At 43.3% G+C, this 22404-nt stretch overlaps 1 protein-coding gene across 1 annotated transcript; it reads left to right on the forward strand.

Moving 5' to 3' along the window:
- The first annotated feature begins 14996 nt into the window (after nt 1–14996).
- LOC131687137 (uncharacterized) lies at nt 14997–21899 on the forward strand. The gene is made up of 4 exons (XM_058971187.1): nt 14997–17120; nt 17162–19065; nt 19147–21742; nt 21800–21899. Exons 1-3 carry the CDS (start codon nt 14997–14999, stop codon nt 21293–21295), a joined length of 6177 nt encoding a protein of 2058 aa, XP_058827170.1. The 3' UTR covers nt 21296–21742; nt 21800–21899.
- The last annotated feature ends 505 nt before the right edge of the window (nt 21900–22404 follow it).

The raw sequence follows: 22404 nt of genomic DNA on the forward strand, positions 1-22404 counted from the left end.
GAGGACAACTAACGTATTGGCAGAGATCATACCGAATATCGGAGGAGCAAGATACAGCACGAAACGTCTCCTGGTGGGTATCTCATCCTCAATACTGAGGTATGGCGTGCCGGCCTAGGTAAGAGCGCTGAACTTAAAGCGTAACCGGATGAAGTTTACAACACGTTTCACCTAGTGCTGTTCGTTCCGCGAACTACCAGCGGAGAAATACACGAAATGCAAGAGTGGACCAACGCTGAGAAAAGAAGATGGACCCACCGACTCATCCCAAATGTGTTGGTGTGGGTGCATAGGAAGCATTGCGAGATGAACTTCCATTCGACGCAGTTTTTATCCGGGTACGGATGCTTCCGGAAGTACCTAGTAGACCGCGTCGACCAGCCAGCAGCCAGACGTTGGAGTGCCAGTAACCCGGAATCTACACTCCATCCGGAATCGCTGGACAAACCTCTGCATATAACGACTGGCTTGGTGAGAAGGCTAGATCCACCGCTGTGTACTAGATGGAGTAGATCGGAAAAAGAAGCGAAGAGCTAAATGGCTATCGACGATCATAATTGGGTCACGAAACAGACCTCGGTATCGAGAGTAATACCGCTGCCAAGGATCTTTCAGTCGGAGTAGGGTGACTTCATCGCCAGGGAATATCCGAGTAGATTTAGAGAAGGCTGGGAGCTGAATGACTCACGGAAACAGGAGCTAAATGGATCATGGAATCGGCAGCTAAACGGCTCACTGAGCAAAATGACCATGTAATGGATGGAGAACAAAAGCATTAGAAGACTCACTCTCCCAATCTGCATCATACTGGCGGAGGATATCGAATGCTGCAATCAGAGAAACGCTAGATACGTGAGGAAGATGGTGAAAATCGATTTCGGTTCATCCCAAACCTGTCGGCGTGGGTACATAGAAAGCACGGAAAGGAACTTCCACTTGACACAACTCATGTCGGGCTACGGCTGTTTCAGGAAGTATCTTCATCGGTACAAGCACGCTATGTCACCATTGTGCCCAGAGTGTGAGAACGCCGAGGAGACACCGTGAAGCACGTGGTCTTCATATGTCCGAGGTTCGAAGCGATGTGCAGGGAGATGCTTGAAGCAGTAGGACCGGAGATCAACGCGGATAATGTAGTCTACTGAATGACAAGCGACGTAAATATGTGGAACGCGGTCAACAGAGTTGTGAGGCAGATCAAAATCGCCCTACACTGGAAATAGCGTGATGAACAGTGAGTAACGGTAACCTCCGGAGTAGGCTAGATTCACCGGCGGGAAATAGTCGAGTAGACTGCGACAGAGCGCCGAGCATGGTTGGTCGGGGCGCCAGCGAACCGGAAGTAACACTCCATCCGGAATCGCCAGACTGACCACAGCACCCTTCCGGTTGGCTCGATAGAAATATTGCAAAAACCAAAGAAGAACCGGTATCGGGAGAATTTATTTCGCCGGGGAGCTCTCCGCCGGCGTAATCTAGATTCACCGTCGAGGACTAGACTGAGTAGACCACGACGAGACACCACCAGTCGCGAGTCTTCAGGGCACTAGCGAACCGGACACCCTTCTCCACCGGAATTGCCGAACTGACCTCGGCACTTGACTGGTTGACTTTGGTTCGGGAGAACTTCTCTCGCTAAGGCCGGATCGCCCAGTGGTTTCCCTGACTTTGGTATCAACACCAGTTTCTGGACCTTCTCCATTTCGGAGAAGTTGCCTTCATTTAGACACTTCTATAGCACCATCCTGAACACGTTCGGATATGCCAGGATTGCAGCTTTCAGCATCACGTTTGGTATTCCATCCGGACCAGAGGCTTTCTTTGATTTCAGGCGCTTCGATGCTTCTGAAAGTTCGCCGTTAATCACTTGCCGGTCGCTACGCGCATAGGTTTTGAAAGCTCTCCAATCCATGTTCGCCGTCAATGAATGACTACAGACTACTACGTCGACGATAGACTCCCTCCCGTCCCTCCGAAATGTGCTAACAGAACCTTCATTGCACAATCATAAGTCAAACTTCACTAGAGCTTCCTGCAGGATGCACCCTTTTTCGTTGGTTACTCTACTGCCCCACTCCACAGCCCAGGTGTTGAAGTCACCACCAATGACTACCGGATTCCGACCGTTTAACTGCTCCAGCATTAGACTGAACTGCTCCACTGTCCACCTTGAAGGAGCGTAACAGCTACACACGAAGATGCCATTGATTTTGGCGATCAAGAAGCCCTCATATGAGCGTTCTATCACTTCTTGAATCTGCCCATAACTTGTATCTCAGCCGTTCCCGATCTATCCGCCACCCAACAATAGACTGCAAGAACAATTGCACAGTGATTCAGATTTATCTGGGTTATCTACATTACCCGTGTCCTGCAGTGGCCTTCTTGTAGGCAGGGCATTTAAAGCCACCCGTCTGATGGTCGTTTCCGTCCGCTGGAGTGCAAAGCAAGCCCTTCGGCCTCTGTATGCAGTCTCTCGGAAGTTGACTCATCCCCCCGCATTTCCAGCACATTCCGGATCTGTCCGGGCCTTTGCAAGCCCCTTCCAAATTTCCAAAGACCAAACACTTGAAGCATTTCTCCGCTTGTTTATTCACTCGTGAGGCGGCTCTCAATGGGTATCTCGACCATCAAAACGTATCTTTGCCTACCTCCAGTCCCTTATCGGCAGCGGTTACCGGTAAACGGATTTGTTTGAGGTCCTTGCACATAATCACCATCTCCGAGTTTATGGATTTAACTTCTGCCTTTTCATCCATTGATTTGGTAATAGTCTACTGCAAGATCGAGCTACTAGTCGTGAGATCCTTCTTCAACTCGAAGAGCATCTCGCCTTTTTAGATGCGCCAGATTATTACCACGTTTTCCCTCGATTCCCTCAGCTCCGAGTCCTCTCTGACTTCTTGAGCAGCGAATACGTCGTCGCGTCAATGGCTTTGACGAGCACGGCTTCTCCCTTTGGTTCCCTTCTGATGAGCCGAAAGTTCTCCTTTCCTCTTCTGCTCCCTTTTTCGCTCTTCCTTCTGCTTTTGTTATTTCCCGTGTTTCTCCTTCCGGTACTCCAACTTTCCCTCTGTTGGGTAATGTCGTTTCCTTCGGCAGCAACAGTGTCTTCGAGCGTCTGCCTCTTGGGCCGGCTTGGTTTTCCATCGCCTGACAAGATTCTTGTTCTCTTTGGAGTCACGAAACCTGGCGTGTTCTCCACTCCAATCTGCTTCAGAGTGGTCTAGGAAGCCTTAGCCGACGCCAATGCGCGCTAAGCTACATCAGCCCTCCGCGGTGCCATGTCATACTCTTTCACGGCTGACACTATCGCCTTTTGGATCCTGTAAAGTATTTCCTGAATGACCTTATGGACAATGTTTCTCACGTCCACAAACTTGTGGAGCTCTTCCACCAAGTTCTTCGCTGTAACTAGTTTTAGCTTCTGTGGGGTGTAACTTCTCCCGCTCTGCTCTGGCTGTTGCTGCTGCTGCTGTTGCTGCTGTCATTGCTGCTGCTTTCCCTCCTCTTGTTCTTGCTGAATAACTTCAGCTGTTGCTGGTGGTGGTGACCTGCTCCCTATGTGTGAGTTTCTATTTTTTTCTTTATTTTATTGGGTCTCAACTCTGGACCACTATCTTCACTTGTTGTATGATTATCTATGCAGCAGGGAAGTCATGCTAGGGTTGACACTATCCTTCATGGGTGTTCAGAGCCGGATCGGCGTAAAATGGAGAATGGTTCAACTAAACCTAATACCACCAACTAAATGCTGACGAGTTTTGAACGCATACGGAGACCTGCCAGGGTTTTATCGGGACGGAGGCAGCCGTGCTATTAGCCAACTTGCCATTTCTAGTTGGTGTAATCCTTCCTTACACAGGGAGTAGAACAGCACACCTGTCAGTGCAAGGTCGCCGTCTAATTTGTGATCCGTGTCCTGTTCGTTGCCGTTCGCCATGACCAGTATGCCATAATCAGGATGTTAGATTGCTGAAAACTAATCTCTCAGTGGAAGCGGACTAGACAGATTAGTTCGCGAACAAGTCGATTAATTCGATGAATGGCTCATCGAAGAAGTGGTGCTAAATGACATTAGAAGGAAACCAAAGGACTTAAAGGAGTTGCGGTACTAAATGGCGGCAGATAGGTAACAAAAGGGCTCAACAAGTCGAGGTGCTGAAAGGCTCAAGGGAGCCGCAGGGCTTAGCAAATTAGACAGTCTGAAGTTTGCCACTTAGATTGTTCTCGTAAGGGAAGAGTACTAATTCTCGACCTACACCTAGCTTTCCTACTGTCATACAGAATTCGTCATGTTGTGTGGATTACTTCTCCGAGAAATTTCGCTCATTCGAAAAATATTGTACGATAATTGTGCAGCTTTTGTAAATTTTGTGTCTATTTTGTACAATGCTTGAAATGTATTAAGATTATTTAACTTTTACCACAATAAAGCTTCTGATCGCTTTGTTAAAATTTCGGGTATTGCGCCTACTCTCTGGTGAGTAACAGTTTTCCTATTCCACGCCAATGTTTGAATCACAAAATGGCCCGAGACGGGATTCACAGTCACTGTTCGTCGTAGCAAAATCGTAGTCCTGCTTCCCGCGGCATTGCATTGGCTGGCTTTATATAAATAGTGATAATAAGCAGCAATCGGAAAAACAACGAAAGGCAATAATCATAAAAGTAAAGTACGGCAATTTAAAAGCGCACGTTCTGCCACTTCCACGACACCTCGGCCGGCCAACCGTACGGTTCTTGAAGACCACGCGCCCCGCATCAGGCAACGCTGCCGGTGGCTTGCAATCTCGGTACGACCGAGTGTTTCGGTTTTCTATTTGATAATGGGGCGCTTTCATTGAGTGTGGCAATTGAGTCGAGCTGAGCTGCTACTTATTTTCTTGAATTTTTGCTTATTTTCTTGGCTTGGAATGGCACCCTCACACAGCAATGGGACCGTCTAAGGATATATGATTGCGCTGAGCGTGGTCGAGCAACGTGTTAATTGAATTAGTCTTCTCTGCCGAGCACAGTAGCGTGTTTAACTCGGTTTAGTAAACACGATTAAATTATACTGTTATGATTAGAATTATAGGTGATTAAACGACGTGTTTGGAATGATATGATTTTGAAGTAGATGTTGGCAGCGAAGCAGGTTATCGGAATACTTTCAGTGTGCACACTCTAATTTATGTCATGAAAGGGTTTTTAATTTTATGCCAGCTAGTTACAAAGTCAATCCTTTACTGATGACTAATGTCACTAAGATAAGTACGATCTGCGATAACAGGTAGCATGAAAGAATTCGAAAAAGTGTCCATTCTGACAGACTAGCTTCACCGGTTAAATTTCGTATTTCTTTTCTTCTCTACCTCAACCAACCATGTTCTCCTAGCACAAGGTGAACTCCAGTTATATTTGTACAATTGCAAAAAGTCCGACAAACTCGCACTCGGCCCTGTAACCTCCGCCGGTGTATCCCCAATGCTGTGTCCCACACCTCACACGCAGCGGAAAAGCTGAGAATTGCCAAGGAAAACAAAAATCCATTTAAAACTATTTATAGGGAAAAAGGGCGAAGCCTGCCACCGCACCGCACCGGTGCTTCGGCGGAACAAAACAGGATTTAAGCTTCCGACAGTACAAATGTGTTCCGCACAGAACGTGCCCCCTTCTACGCTGGCATGTATCCCCACGACCTAAAACTCAATGTGCCAAACTGAGAACGTAAATATTTGTAAATTACAACAATAACATTTTTAGACTGACGTTTGAAAGGGAAAACTTTTATTTCCCGACAATGGGTATATGCGTGAGTGTGTTCGTGGGTGTGTTTGGATTGGAAAAAATTCTTCACTTCGAAATATCGTATTGCTGTTTTGGCTTTTGTGTGTTTGGATTGCGCCTTCAACGAAAGCCGATTTTTTCTTGCGAATCTGTGGGTTATATGACGGGCGGTTCGTGAGAAGAATACAACATGTTTGGTTTATAAGTATTATTGGTGCGACGTTCGAGTGTCTGAGTGATTGGGGAGCAGGAATTTAATCAAATGAGCACACTCAACCATAGAAAAGTGCGTTTTCCAATAATATAATAATTATACAGCATCCGACGAAAATCTGTTGACGGTGGCGATGTTTACAGATTAGCTATCATAAATTTTAAGTTAATCGTTTCAAAATATATATTGAAGTAAGCGGAACTGAGTAATCCAACAATTTCAAACTCTAACATGAAAGTTAAAGTAAACACTTTCTCACTTCCAAAGTTTAATATAATCCAGATTCACGCCCAGACTGGAAAGAGTTTATTAAATTGTACCGCGTTAGATCCTTGTCGCCCCATTTAAAACACTTCTCGTTCGATCCACCCACTCGCCTAATCAGACTTGCTCAACTTTACCAATTTCTGAATCGGAAAGGAAAGGTCAACAGCCGATGCTGTTCCAGGTAACCTTTTGGTTAGAATGCCACAGCCGACGAATGGACAAAACTGAAGGGATGTGCATCACAACGAATTCGATGCCCGGTGAGGAGTTTGAGTCGAACAAATGTTACATAATTGCGTATTCATTCAATACTGTACCAGCTTCGAACGGAACGAACACCGTCGAAAAAGGGGTGAAAATTACCGGTCAAAACATTTACTCACGCACTTAACCCATCCCAGCATCGCAACATGAGCAAAGTGCCATTCGCAGACAATACAACCGATCGAAACGACAAAGTTCCTGTTCACTATGGCCAGTTCCACCCTTCGCTCCGTCGAACAATTTCCCGCCCCCAATCCAGACACTGTACGGCAGGTTGTAAGTTTTGGCATTGTAGCTGTCTATCTCCTGCCGTCCTATTTATGACCTGTACAGCTCAGAGCCGATGGCAGACCGGAATGGGTGTCCCCGGAAGAGACTGACAATGACGGTGTTGAACTGGGATAGAGCCCACCACTAGTAACTGACTACTGGTTTGGTTTGATCCTTCCGTCGTAGGTGGGTCAGGTCAGGTGTGCGGGAGGCATCAGAGGGCTAAGTACAGAATTCAAATGACAATATTGTTTCCTGTCCATTTTCGCCAATACTCTTCCTGTGAAAGCATGATGGTTTCCCCCTTTGTAGTTTCAACGCTGAAAATGACCAGGGTGGTTCATTTGTTTTCCACATTTTGTCCTACCGGAGATTTTCTCCGGACCGCTGATGTTTTGGCCTACCACTTGTTTAATAATGCTGAAATTAATAAAAGTTACTAAAATATCGACACTCATGATTGATTGGCAGTGGAAAGTATTTAGCGCATAAAAAAGTAACACAAAAACTAACTTTTTCATTTCCCAGTATCAAGAACACAAAATAAGGCACTCCCCAACTGACATCAGTTCTGATAATAATAGCTTACTGGAAATGGTCATCTATCGAATATTTAGATCAATTTTCAATTCGAATACATGAGAATAATTGTTTTAATATGCTAAAGCGGAACGGGAAAGGAGAGGCGGAAGGGAAGCACTTTGCTGCGGCGAATATTTCAATTTTCTATCAAGCAATAGTGCCTGACAGTGACTATGATGAGTTACCTTCACTAACTGAAGAGAAGAGTGGGTCTGTAAAGTGTGGTAGGTAGTTGAGAGAAATAGATTTCTAGAGACAAATTTTCAATAGGACGTAAGTAACAATGAGAGATTCTTTTTGAGGTCTTTCTCTTCTGTTCATTACTCGGCCATTTCAACATTTACTACTCTACTATTTGCATAATATTGTAGTAAAAACCGTCGGCTTTTGATATGTACTGGAAATTTGTACAAAGTGTTGTAATGACGTCGTAATAAACGAAAGAGAAAGTAAACATAAAGAGGCTCTCAATGTTACTTACGTCCTATTGAAAATTTTCTCTAGATTTATTCTTTTATCGAAAACAAAATAGGAAATGAATGCTATTATTTTAGAGATTTGCAATTTGGGAGGCTTCAATGAATATGCCTAAAACGAACTTCAAGATTTTTTTTCCTGGAAAGATATAAAAAAATAATGTTTCGGGGTTCGATTTAGAATTGAAGCCAATGATGTATTTTCTAATATCGTTTTTGCCGTTATCATAAATAGAGCTATACAATTAGTTTCGAATTAACACAGTTTCAATGATCAGTCACAATCACTTATACAACACTGAAAAGTTATATATTAAATGCGTAATTGGTAACGTAAGTTCCTCGATTATAAATAGCCAGAGTATGGGACCTGCATAAAGTCGTCAACATTTTCCAGATTTTAGGAATTCCGTATTTTCTTCGGTCACATTAACGGACATACTGCAATCTACTGCATGTGAGACTTCAGTTAACTGGATGTTTTCCCGACTGCTAGAAATTCATTTCTACATGCGAGACATTCATATAAGGATTAATAAATACAGGTCGGACTCGATTATCCGGGGATTCGATTATCCGTGATTCGATTATCCGGGGAAAATGATTCGATTATCCGGGTGTTTTGAAAAAAATCAAATTTCAACTATAATGTCATATTATAGTGCTAATTCGATCATTGCAGTCAATAAAACGTTTTTTTCGGGCAATTGGGGGGTCTAGGGTTAACCTCCTCTCAAATTTTAGGCTACCTGTAAAATAGCTTATATGTGGGTTTTCCGCGCAAAGTGACGTAAAAAACAAAACTTGGAATCGACCATCATGGATTGGAACCAGTTTTGAAGAAATTGTTCATTTAAAGATAATATGTAATAACCTAAATTGTTGTGTCGTTTAAACAGCCCCTCAGTCCATGGGAACACTCTTAACCGTTATGTGTCCGACGCGGTATCCGGATACCTTTTTAGGTTACAAATAATGAAATTCCGATGTTTTATCCGTAGCTGGAAATTGAAACTTTGTGACATCTTAGAACTTCACTAAGTCAAGCTTTTGGGATAATAATGTTTTTGATATAGTAAGAAGGGAGTGAGGAGGAGCTCCTGAATTTTTTACTATGTCACAGGTCGACGTGGATACCCGGGTACCCCCAAAACTGAAATGCCAATAACTAAAGTTTTTTCCAACCGATTTTGATGCTTTTGGGTGTTTTGGATTCAAGAACTCATCCACTTTTAGACTTGGTAAAAATGAATCGGGTTATTTCAACCGGTTCCCGGAAATCCGGATTTCCGGAAGAATGTTCCAGTGCTTGGATACTATTTGTGAATTTCAATGGAATACTAGCAATATGGGTATCAAAATTCTAGGCATAGCATCAATAGGCTGTACCTCGTGGTATTGGAACCATTTGGTGATTTCACCCCGAAACAGACATTCCGGAGCAGGCTCCCGTAGGACCGTGAATGGTCATTCCATTCCAATTCCATTTTTCAAACTACCATAGGATCCTGCAACAATAAATAACAGACTTCCGAGACAATTTGAAGAGTTTTGATACTCATTTTGCTAGGGCATTATTTAAATTTACAAATCATACCCTAGTACTGGAACATTACTTCGGAAAATCCGGATTACCAAGAACCAGTTCCATTCATTGGGTTCAGTGTTACAGAATCCAAAAGTGGACGAGTTCTTGAATCTAAAACATCTAAAAGTGTCAAAATCGATTAAAGGAAGCCATAGTTATGAGCATTTTAATTTGTGGGTACCCTGGTACCCTCGTTGGCCTGTTATAGGTGTTTTTTTGTTGGACACATAACCGTTAATTCCAACAAATTGTTTAAAAAAATGTTTTTCCTCGGATTATATCTCTGGTACTGTTTGCACTAGAATCAATCAGCGAGATATTTTTTTTTAAGGTATGTTTAGGTATTCCAAAAAAAATGAAAAGTTTTTAATGTAAATATTGCCAAATATGCAAGATTTTAATTTTACACTAAAAGTACATTTTTCTCGTAATACATCGGTTACTGTAAGCCACATAAAACGTCATTATACCTACATTGCTCGGTCGGTTTCTGGCTATCTCTTGGGTTAATGATGACATGCTTCTCAGGATTCTGTTTGGGATACTTTTCAAGATTCTGATCGAAGTTTTCTTAGCATCCCAATGGAATCTATTTCAGAACTTCGATTCAATATTTATCCGTATTTCTACGGTTTTTTCTCTAAATTTTGATGCAGGGTTCTAGAGAAAAGCTTCTTAAATGTCTAGTGGAATCTTTCTCAAGATAGAATTCCGCTGAAGTTTATGCTTTATTCCAGATACTGACAGAATCATGGTCCTATTATCATTGGAATCCGGTGTAATGTTCTGATGAATATCCTTCTTTGAGTTCCAGTGGACTTTGACACAAACAATATTGCTCTTCTCCCATTATCCGCTTCAATAAGTGATTTCTGCTCAGAATTCCAATAGAATCTTTAACCCGTGCGTGCCCCTCTGGTTGATGAACAACCATGTTTCTATATGACTATAACTTTTGGTTTACACAACGTGAAGTAAGGCTAATAACTGCGACTAAGATCTTTCATTTGAGCACTAAAAGTTATAAATATTAGCATTAGAACAGAATTTATTACAATTAATCTGATTGGGTTCGGTTGAAGCAGTGCTGCCAGGGATAGTTTCTGTTAATGGCGAAAATGAAATTTTGGAATATTTTCTTAGCCTGGGAATATTATTGAAAACTGCTAAAACTTTCTAATTTAGATTGCCCTCAATTACCTTTTTTATGCAATTGGACTAGATCGGAAGGTAAATATTGAGCAGCTGCAAAAGAAGCACCTATCTTTCTTAAACCAGATTTTTCGTGTTTCTTGACGCCAACAGTTTTAATGAAAAATAGTTTTGGGACCCTATACACGGTGGAAAAAAGTTGGTCAAGAAACGGTTAACATTAAACGGTTAATAACGCGTAGATACGCGTTACGCAAAACGTACTCTTCTAATTAGAATGACTAGACATGTTAGCTGTGCTATGTGACACTCCACGTAAATTAAACTGGAGCCAAGTAACAGACGACCCCCAGTTTACTTACTAACTTTATTTTCTGGTATTCGAGTAATCGAATCAGTTACCTCGGAATATCTAAGCCCTGGGTAATGGAGTTTGACTTGTATTGCAAAAGACACACCTTATCAAAAAGATTATCTTAACATTCTTGTACAAAAAGCTATAAACAACTGATACATATCGTTAACTCGTTACCAATATGAATAATAAATGAAAACCAACTGAAAATGCAAATCACACCCTGAAAGTCTGAAAAATCAACTAGGGCAAAACTAGGTACATTTACCATAATAGGAAAATTTGCCCTGATCATTTTATTTCCAATTTCTCCACGAATGAAGCTTAAATTCATGAAATAACGCAGAAAAACCTGTTTTAATCCACCTAGCGGTGCAATTGTGCCTTTCTCATTTCTCTAAACTATAGCACGGAGGCTTTTTATGTTCAACATAGTTGTGGAAATGTCCATTACATTCTTAGTACACTTTGCATTTATACACAATGGCTTGCCAGCCGCGAACTTGGTGAGCTACGTGTCGACGGTGAAACACTTGAAACAAAAAAATATCGTACTTCATTAGCCTAATCAGTATTAGATCAATGTTATCTGCTTGCTAACTCATTTTGTCATGCGGGGGTGGGTATGTGAGGAGGGCGAAAGTTCCATGAACGAATGACTCCCCAGCTTAAATTGGTATGCTTTGTGATATAGTGGTGGTATAAAGATGATGGGGTTGAAGGGGAGGGGTATGAGGGCTGAGGGGTGATTTAAGGAGATCTTTAAGGGAAAGGAGTTAACGGTAGAGGGGGGGAGATGTAACCCCTCTCCTTAAACCATCAACTACGCCCCTGTTAAAATCCAGAAACCTTAAGCGAGTCAAAAAAAAAATTGGCCCTCCGGGATTAGGTTGACGTTTTTCAGAGTGATTGCATAACCTTTCTATATGAGAAAGGCAAAAATGTGCCAAAATCCAAAAAAGTGAATAGTCGTCAAATTTTTTTTCGAGTTTGCATCAAATCTCGACGTTTCATGCACCTTGAAGACATTTAGCATCAAAAATAAAAATTCTATTTTTAATTTTTCCTATAGTTTATACGAGAAATTTCTGTGTGGCCGCACTCTTAAACCCGTAATTCCGGAACCAGAATTCCGATCGATCCAAAATTCAATAGCAGCCGATGGGAAGGTTGCACCTTTCATTTGAGACTAAGTTTGTGCAAATCGGTTCAGCCATCTCTGAGAAAAATGAGTGACATTATTTGACACATACGCACATACACACACACATACACACACACACATACAGACTTTTTCCGATCTCGACGAACTGAGTCGAAAAGGGATATGACACTCGGCCCTCCTGGCCGGGATTAGGTTGACGTTTTTCAGAGTGATTACATAACCTTTCTATATGAGAAAGGCAAAAAGTTTGATTCGATTATCCGGGTTGAGATTTTTTTCAAATCCCCGAATAATCGAGTCCGACCTGTAGTTGCTTCAGCGCATGTTTTTCCGTAGTGAGCTGTATGGTTACAGAATTGGCATGTTGGGGTCTGCCCGGGATATGTGATTAGCGTTGTTTGCTTATAGGTCACGCCATCCTTCGGTGATTTGCATTCGATAGTCATGTAAGAAGGTATTGGTTTAGTCATTCGCATCCTCACAATACGAACGCCATTGGGAATGCCGGTGAAAAACTTTCTCCAGGTGTCTCTCGTAATAGATTCTACTTCTCCTTATTGCGACATGATTCGTTTGATGTAATTTTCCTTCGTGCGCGGGGCCAAATCATGGATACGCACGTTCACCATGTCGTTTTCCATATGCACGGGGATCTTGGTGTTGTTAATTTCGACCTCGTGTTGCATGTTGCTCTTTGCAATGAAGTTTTCGGCCTGTGCTAAGCTTCTAAACGTGATCAAAACACAGTTTTTTACGTGATGTAGCTGAATGTACGTAACTTCAGCGAGATTAAGCTCCATTTTCACTTTAACTAATTGTTACATTTCCTGAACGGTGGGTCTAACACGAGTTTTATTAAAGTTGATCGAAATCGTGTTATTTCGTAGCACGGGCACTTTTGTTTCATTTGACAAACTCATTTCACTCCGCAGACGGGGGAAACGATACAATTTGTATGTGCACTGATATAGAACAATAGCTAGCTTGATTCACTGGTGCCGATAGCCTGCCATAGCGCAGCGATTTTTTTGCTTCTGCTTTGTGCGACATCAGAAGATAGACTGAGTCATCAAGACTGTTCGTCTTGCCCCACAAGTACACATGTTTTTTAAATGTTTGCACTTATTCATGCATAAATCAACTTACCTGTGTTTTCGTCGAAGATGTCACTTGAGACTTACTGTATCAAAATAAAGGAAAAAAAAATATTTTCTTCTCGATAAACCTTAAAATCGGAAACATGAAAATTACATCCACACGAAGCTGCATTACTGATTATCAATATTTACTTAACCCTCAAAAAGGCACGTGGGGCTTCCAGGCCAGGCGGCTATCAATTTCTAGTTAAAGAGCGTTATGCATGCAGTAAGAGCTTGTCCATGGAAATTCCATTTACTGACGCTAAAATTCATTGAAAAAGAAATAAATTACAGAAATATCACATATGGTGTGCTTCATAGATTCGTATAAATTTTTTACATGCACAATAAGGCAAGGGGTCTAACAGACCCGCTAGGTATTCCGACATCAACTGTACATACTGGTGATGCAAATAATATTCCTGACACGTATGTTTGCATCCAAAACTCAATTTTGATGAATTCATTTCAGTTTTCATGAATATTTCCTAAGTTTTGACGAACTTATCTTCGATTAAGTTAAAACACATTTACTATTTATGTGTGTCATGTAATTTTTATCACGTAGACGCTTTCCAATGCACCTAGAACTGTGCACGCATACTAGACCGGCAACTTTTTGAACTTTTTTCAGATCACTGCTAAATCAAATTTTAACTAGCTCTAAACACCGTATTACACTTATGAGCTTTTTCCTATAGCTCTAGTTCGCTCACACAAGCTTTAAAGTTTCTATGGTGAAATATAAGAAAAAAGGAAACAAAAAATCAAAATTCAATAAAAAATCCCACAGTTACTCTACATACCTCAAAACTTTCTTAATAACAAACAACTTGTTGCATAATGATTGGAGGTTACCTGACAAAGTTATTAAACTTCGAGGATTAGAAAAATTTCTGAAAATGTCCTTGTTACCCGACTCTACTCGGCTAGCGCACCTTGATATTCCAACACATTGGTCCTCGCACACTAACTCAGTCAACGACGGAGCTCACCTGGAGGTGACAGGTAACATCTTGGGTACGACTGTCAAACTGTCATCGCGGTGAGTAAGCAAAAAGATTCTATTCGTCCCAGTGTAGGAAGCCAATTGCTAAAAATATATTCATCTAAGTTAATTATATTAAATTAATTGAATTTAAAATTAATCTAAACTAGTGCCTAAAAGTGCCTTAAAATCTACCTTATTTCTACATATAAAAACGGTAAGAATTTAATCTGAAGTTACTTTAAAATTACTACTTACATTACTCTTAAAATTAGGTTAACATAATAGCCAGCTCACTAGCAGAATTCTCCATTCGCTCCTTGCTACGATTCGGTAAGAAATATGAACAGAACTAAGGCAGGATATTATAAATTGAATTTATTCGAACAGCTTATCGACCAAAAACCTGTCAGAATTCCCTGATCGTATTCGAATAGACGAGAGGCAGAAAAGGACTAAACGTGAGTAATTTAAATATGAAATTATAATGCGCATACCATACAATATTTATACTTACAAATATGAGTTATATATGTATATTTAGTTACGGTCTACTTATCTAAACTTATAACTATGCGAAAATGCGAGATAAAATTACAGTAGAACTTATTGTTTTCTCGATAGGAAAATTATAATCTCCCGTTACAAAACCCGAGCGTTTATTGGGGATTACGATTCCGGAAACTACCTTCTGTCAAACGGTTGACCAAAGTCAACAAATTATAATTTTCGTTTACGCGAATATCTACGTTTAATTCTCGGGTATGTCGAACCGAAATAGAGCCAAACAGAGTGGAAAAAGCACTTCAGAGGGTGCCAAAGATAATGCTACTGGGGCGTGGCTAAAACCTGTAGGAAGGGGTGTGTCGGACAGTGGAAAAGTGTGTGGTAGTGGTAAAATTGGACAGGTGGCCTTGAAAGTTCCAAGGGATAAGCAGTTCGATGATACTGTACCCGGCTGGGCGTTTAAAATCTGCCAGGGAGCGGATACCGAAGATATGGTACAATGCGATGTTTGCGATAAGTGGCATCATTATGAGTGTGTTGGAGTAGCAGACGATATTGCGAACGTGAGCTGGAGGTGTCCCAACTGCGTAGCTGAAAGGGAGTACCAGCGTAAGCTGCAGCCGATCCCAAAATATGCAGGTGGTCTAGAGAAATCGTCTAAACAAAATCAAACCGGTGGTGATTCGGTTATGCCTGCGGTCCCGAAGATTAATGCGCCGATTGGATTACCCATCGCAGTAGGTGTGGCGGGCCTCTCGATTTCGTCTGGACGAAATCCAATAGTTTCCAAAATGGTTGCGGCATTGGAGGTCAAGCAGTTTAAACACAGTCAATCTGTTACGTTGCCGGTGCATCCCAATTCGGACACGAAGGCGACTATATTGGCGAATAGAGCACGGTCAGCAACTTCACAATCGTGCTCGATAAAGTCGCTCTTGAAGCTAGAACTTCAAAAATTAGAAGAGGAGCGGGCTTTCGAACAACAGGAGGCGGAGAGGCGTAGAATGCTGGAGCAGGAGGAAGTAAAAAGACGACGAGATTTTGAGCTGCGTGAAGCGGAGAAGTATCGTGAATACATCAAGAAGAAGTATGCTCTACTTGAAGAAATGTCGAACCGGTCTGATTCAAGTCGCAGCGAGGCGGCGAGCAGAGTTGATGATTGGGTAAACAGCGTAAATATTCTGCAACAAAGAGGGAGGAAAGTTACTCAGACCGCTGGCGGCTTCAATCCACAGCGACACTCTACTCAGCATCAATTCACGTTTCCGGACCATGATGATATTCCCCGAAGTAATTCACCAGCCGTAGGTTCCATTATTGGAAGCGCATGTAACGTTCGAAATGATTCAATGGTGCCGGCAGACCGAACCCGTTCCCGTTCCGATTCTACAATACACGGTAGCGAACATCCGCTCACGCGATCCGTACAAATGACGCAACAAGTTAGTCGGTTGCCAGTAGACGAAGAAGACGACACGGACTTTTGCCAGCTCAGCAAGAAACAGTTGGCCGCACGTCAAGCGATTTCAAAGGACCTGCCTGTCTTTTCGGGTAAACCAGAAGAGTGGCCCATTTTTATTTCAGTCTACAATAGTACTACGGCTATGTGTGGATTCTCAGACGAAGAGAACATCATCCGGCTTCAAAGGTGCCTGAAGGGGAAAGCTTACGAGGCGGTACAAAGTCGACTGTTGTATCCATCCAACGCTTCCGGTGTGATTGCAACATTGCGAATGCTTTATGGACAACCAGAGGCTATCGTCAACTCGTTGATAGGGAAAATCAACGCACTTCCCCCACTGCGGGAAGATAAGCTGGAAACAATCGTAGACTTTGCTGTGAACGTGCAGAATTTCTGTGCAACAGTTGACGCCTGCGGTATTGCAGACTATATGTATAACATTTCTCTGCTACACCAACTTGTTAGCAAGCTTCCGCCGACCATCAAGTTGGATTGGGCGCGATACCGGCTGACTCTGTCTACTGTCAATCTAGCGACGTTTGGAGATTGGTTGTACTCATTGGCGGAGGCAGCCAGTGCAATAACTATCCCATCGGTTATGATGGAGTCCAAGCCAGCACGTTTCGAGGCTAGAGCGACTAAAAGGGAAAGTGCCTACCTTAATGCCCATGCCGAAACGTCACACCAAGCTTCTGCATCCCTGCACACACTTCAGTCCAGTGCAAATGTGAAACGATCGTTCGATAATAGTTGCCCCATCTGCAAAGGTAGCTGTAACGCAGTCGCCAAATGTAAGCGCTTTCAGGAGCTGTCCCGGGATTCACGATGGGCCACAGTGCGAGAATTCGATTTATGTCGCAGATGTCTCCGCAAACACGTTAGGGACGGCTGCACTGCTAAACTATGCGGAAAAACGGTTGTACGCGGATGCATCATGAACTACTGCACAACGATCAAAAGGACGATTCGCCTGCCACGATTACATCGCCGGAGTTGCCTACGGAGAAGCAGAGTGGTGAACCATCCCATGGATGTAACATACATCATTCCAACTCTAGTGCCGTGTTGTTCCGATACCTTCCGGTTGTGTTACACGGCAAACACCGGTCGATTCGTACGTATGCTTTCTTCGACGAGGGGTCAGAGTTAACACTACTCGACCAGGGACTTTCAGAAGAGTTGATGCTGGAAGGAAATGTGCAACCGTTGTGTCTGAGATGGACCGGAGGCTCCCAACGAAATGAGACGAACTCCCGAGTCGTCAGCCTGGAAGTATCAGGAATACAAAATTCTGCCAAAAAATTCAAGCTCAACAGCGTGCGCACTGTTGAAAGCCTACTTTTACCGCACCAAACGCTCGACACGGAGGAATTGGCGCAACTCTACCCGCATATCCGCGGACTGCCCATTGAATCATATAGCGACGCAAGACCACGTATACTGATCGGAATGAAGCACCTAGGAGTCAGTGTAGTGCTTAAGACCAAAGAGGGTGGATACGATGAACCAATTGCAGTAAAAACACGGCTAGGATGGACCGTTTGTGGCGGATGGAAGCTGCATGAAACCCTTGCTGCTGGACAATGTGCGTTTCATGTGTGTGTAGATGCAGAACACTCCGACGAGAACTTGCATCAAGCCGTGAAGGCTTATTTCGCAATGGATAGCCTAGGCATCACAAAATCCGACAAGGTTATTCTATCTTCCGAAGATCAACGTGCTGAGAATATCTTGAAGTCTCGTACCCAACTTGTTGGCAATCGCTATGAAACTGGTCTACTTTGGCGCTACGAAGATATCCGTCTACCTGATAGCCGTGAAATGGCTCTTCGTCGACACCAAAGCCTTATTACACGAATGGACAAAGACCCGTTCTTAGCGGAGGCACTCCAACAGATGATTTCCGACTACGTTGCGAAAGGGTATGCAAGGAAACTTAGCGACGACGAACTCAAACAAACGTTTCCGCGCGTCTGGTATCTTCCAGTGTTCCCGGTAACAAACCCGAATAAGCCCGGAAAAGTGCGATTGGTTTGGGACGCAGCGGCCAAAAGTTTCGGGATCTCATTGAACTCCGTTCTGCTAAAAGGACCAGATTACCTTTGCTCGTTATTTGCTATCCTGCTTCAATTTCGAGAAGGGCGAATAGGTCTAGCTGGGGACGTGCGCGAGATGTTCCACCAGATACGTATCCGTGACGAAGACCAACAGTGCCAACGCTTTTTCTGGACCAACAAGGACGGCAATTTGGCGACCTACGTCATGAGCGTGATGACGTTCGGTGCCTGCTGTTCGCCTAGCAGCGCGCAGTATGCGATGACTTTAAACGCTGAACGATTTTCTCACGAGTTTCCTACAGCGGCGAAGGTTATAATAAAGCGACACTGCGTTGATGACATGCTGGTTAGCACTAATTCGGAACAAGATGCCATTCGTATTGCAGAGGACGTGCACTATGTACACTCTCGAGGTGGTTTTGAAATCCGCAACTGGATCAGTAATTCCAAACGGGTCTTGGGGTGTTTAAAACAAGATAAGACCCACGAGAAAAATCTGGATCTCTCGCCCGAATTGTCCACCGAGAAAGTGCTTGGGATGTGGTGGTGTACGGAAAAGGATGTTTTCACTTACAAGGTTGGATGGAACCGTTATGACAGCGCCTTATTGTCAGGTCAACGATGCCCCACGAAACGTGAGGTCCTCCGTGTGCTTATGACGATCTTCGATCCCCTTGGTTTGATCGCTCACTACCTTATGTATCTTAAAGTTCTGCTGCAGGATATCTGGCGTTCCAGTACCCAATGGGACGAAGAAATCAATGACGATTCGTACAACAAATGGAAAATTTGGTTAGCAGTCCTTCCGTAAGTCGAGCACGTTCAGGTTTCACGTTGCTATCAACTACGTACACCTCCAGTTGATTGCGTGGAATCTTCATGTTTCAGGATTGATCACTCAACTTTAAGCTGTGCCAACCAACCTCGGAACATCAATCCATCAATCCAAAACGACAATGGACAAACACGGTCTTCGAAGGATGCCGTCGAAGTACAACTGCATACTTTCGTAGATGCTAGTGAGAATGGGATGGCGGCCGCAGTGTACCTCCGTTTCATGCATGCTGGAGAAGTTGAATGCCGCCTCGTAGCAGCCAAAACCAAAGTGGCTCCATTGAAGTACCACTCTATCCCTAGGCTGGAGCTTCAGGCGGCTGTAATTGGTGCTAGGCTTGCTCAATCAATCGAAGAGACACTTTCTATACCAATCAACAGGCGTATTTACTGGTCAGACTCCAGAGATGTGCTGTGCTGGATACGCTCAGATCATCGCAGATACTCGCAATTCGTCGCCTGCCGTGTAAGTGAAATTCTTGAAACTACCGATGAAAGGGAATGGCGATGGATCCCAACCAAGCTTAACGTTGCAGACGACGGAACTAAGTGGACGAGACAGCCAGATCTAACTCCAGAAGCAAGGTGGTTCAATGGTACCGAGTTTCTGAAATGCCCAGAAGTCGATTGGCCACATTCAACGATTGTGACTAACGCTACCGAGACCGAGCTCCGTCACCGTTTACTATTTCACCACATTGAACCAACACCAATCATAAGCGTCGTCGATTTCTCTAGCTGGAAGCGATTAGTCCGTGTAGTTGCACTTGTCCAGCGTTTTCTGGCTAACTGCCGCCGCAAACTACAACGCGAGCGAATCCGCACAGCACCACTTTCCATGGAAGAACAACGTGGTGCCGAGGAGTATATCCTGCGTCTTACTCAGCGTGAAGCGTTTCCCGTAGAAGTGAATTTACTTAATGAGTGCCCTCAAAAACCACTTCCCAAAGTGAGCCAACTGTACCAACTGACACCATGGTTGGATGACCGCGGCATAATGCGGATGCGAAGTAGGATTGCTGCTTGCGATTTCGCTACGGAGGATGCTAAAAGTCCAATACTTCTTTCTCGTAATCACCACATAACCACTCTTATTTTGCAACACTACCACAACAAATACCACCACCAAAATCATGAAACCGTGATCAACGAGATACGGCAAAAATTCTACATTTCCCGAATCCGTGTCTGCTATCGAACAATACGCAGTAACTGTCAACGCTGTAAGAACGAAGCCTCATTGCCACGGAACCCAATCATGGCTGATCTTCCTGCAGCCAGACTAGCTGCATTTTCCCGACCCTTTACACACGTGGGCGTAGATTATTTTGGCCCAGTAGAAGTCGCCCTTGGAAGACGAGTGGAAAAACGCTGGGTTATGCTTGCCACCTGCTTGACAGTTCGCGCAATCCACCTCGAAGTAGTCCACTCACTTACCACTGATTCGTGCATCATTGCCCTTCGAAATTGCTTTGCGCGGCGTGGTTGTCCCAGGAAAATTTATAGTGATCGGGGTACAAACTTCGTTGGAGCCAGTAAGCAGCTAAAAAAGCTAGTTGAGGAGATAGATCAGGAAATGATCACAAAGGAGTTTATAAGCCCCGATACTGAGTGGGTATTTAATCCGCCGTTGGCGCCACATATGGGCGGAAGCTGGGAGCGTCTCATACGCACTGTAAAAAACAATTTAATGGCCATCTGTCCATCACGAAAGCCGACTGATGAAGTGCTCCGCAACTTGCTTACAGAAATTGAAAACACTGTAAACTCTCGTCCTTTGACACATGTTCCAATTGATGACGATTCCGCACCCGCTCTTACCCCGAACCACTTCTTGCTGGGAACCTCGAATGGTATGAAGCCACTTTGTCTGTTGGACGATAGTGGTGCTGCGCTCCGACAAAATTGGCGTACATCTCAGATTCTCGCGAACCGATTTTGGAAGAGGTGGCTATCCGACTACCTGCCAGAAATTACTAGGAGGACAAAATGGCTCGCCCATACGGAACCAATCGTTGTTGGTGACGTTGTGGTCATCACTGACAACAAACTACCCCGGAATTGCTGGCCCATCGGAAAGATTATCCAGACGCATGCTGGCAAGGATGGCCAGATACGATCGGCTACAGTGCGGACAGCTGTAGGCGTGTACGAGCGACCCACTTCGAAGTTGGCTGTGTTGGACGTTCGGCGCGAGAAGTAGTAAGCCAACCTGGAGGCTGGCGTACCCGGGGGGAGTGTTACCCGACTCTACTCGGCTAGCGCACCTTGATATTCCAACACATTGGTCCTCGCACACTAACTCAGTCAACGACGGAGCTCACCTGGAGGTGACAGGTAACATCTTGGGTACGACTGTCAAACTGTCATCGCGGTGAGTAAGCAAAAAGATTCTATTCGTCCCAGTGTAGGAAGCCAATTGCTAAAAATATATTCATCTAAGTTAATTATATTAAATTAATTGAATTTAAAATTAATCTAAACTAGTGCCTAAAAGTGCCTTAAAATCTACCTTATTTCTACATATAAAAACGGTAAGAATTTAATCTGAAGTTACTTTAAAATTACTACTTACATTACTCTTAAAATTAGGTTAACATAATAGCCAGCTCACTAGCAGAATTCTCCATTCGCTCCTTGCTACGATTCGGTAAGAAATATGAACAGAACTAAGGCAGGATATTATAAATTGAATTTATTCGAACAGCTTATCGACCAAAAACCTGTCAGAATTCCCTGATCGTATTCGAATAGACGAGAGGCAGAAAAGGACTAAACGTGAGTAATTTAAATATGAAATTATAATGCGCATACCATACAATATTTATACTTACAAATATGAGTTATATATGTATATTTAGTTACGGTCTACTTATCTAAACTTATAACTATGCGAAAATGCGAGATAAAATTACAGTAGAACTTATTGTTTTCTCGATAGGAAAATTATAATCTCCCGTTACAAAACCCGAGCGTTTTATTGGGGATTACGATTCCGGAAACTACCTTCTGTCAAACGGTTGACCAAAGTCAACAGTCCTATTCTAAGCATGTGCGAGAAAGATTTAACATTATATTACAATATCTTTCTACCACAAAGTCGGATCAATTTGCAGTCATCTACAATGTTAATCCTTTCACCTTCAGCTATACATCTGGATTTTGGGCTACATGAGATAATATTGACATTTTTTACTGAACTTATTGTTTCCATTGCAGATATTTCGAGTCATTCCACGCGAAGTGAGCAAGGCACGTGTAATCGACCTTCATGGATTTGAACCAAATTTGGAGGAATTGTTCATCTAGGGC

This window comes from Topomyia yanbarensis, chromosome 3 (assembly GCF_030247195.1).
Source record: "Topomyia yanbarensis strain Yona2022 chromosome 3, ASM3024719v1, whole genome shotgun sequence".
NCBI lineage: Eukaryota > Metazoa > Arthropoda > Insecta > Diptera > Culicidae > Topomyia > Topomyia yanbarensis.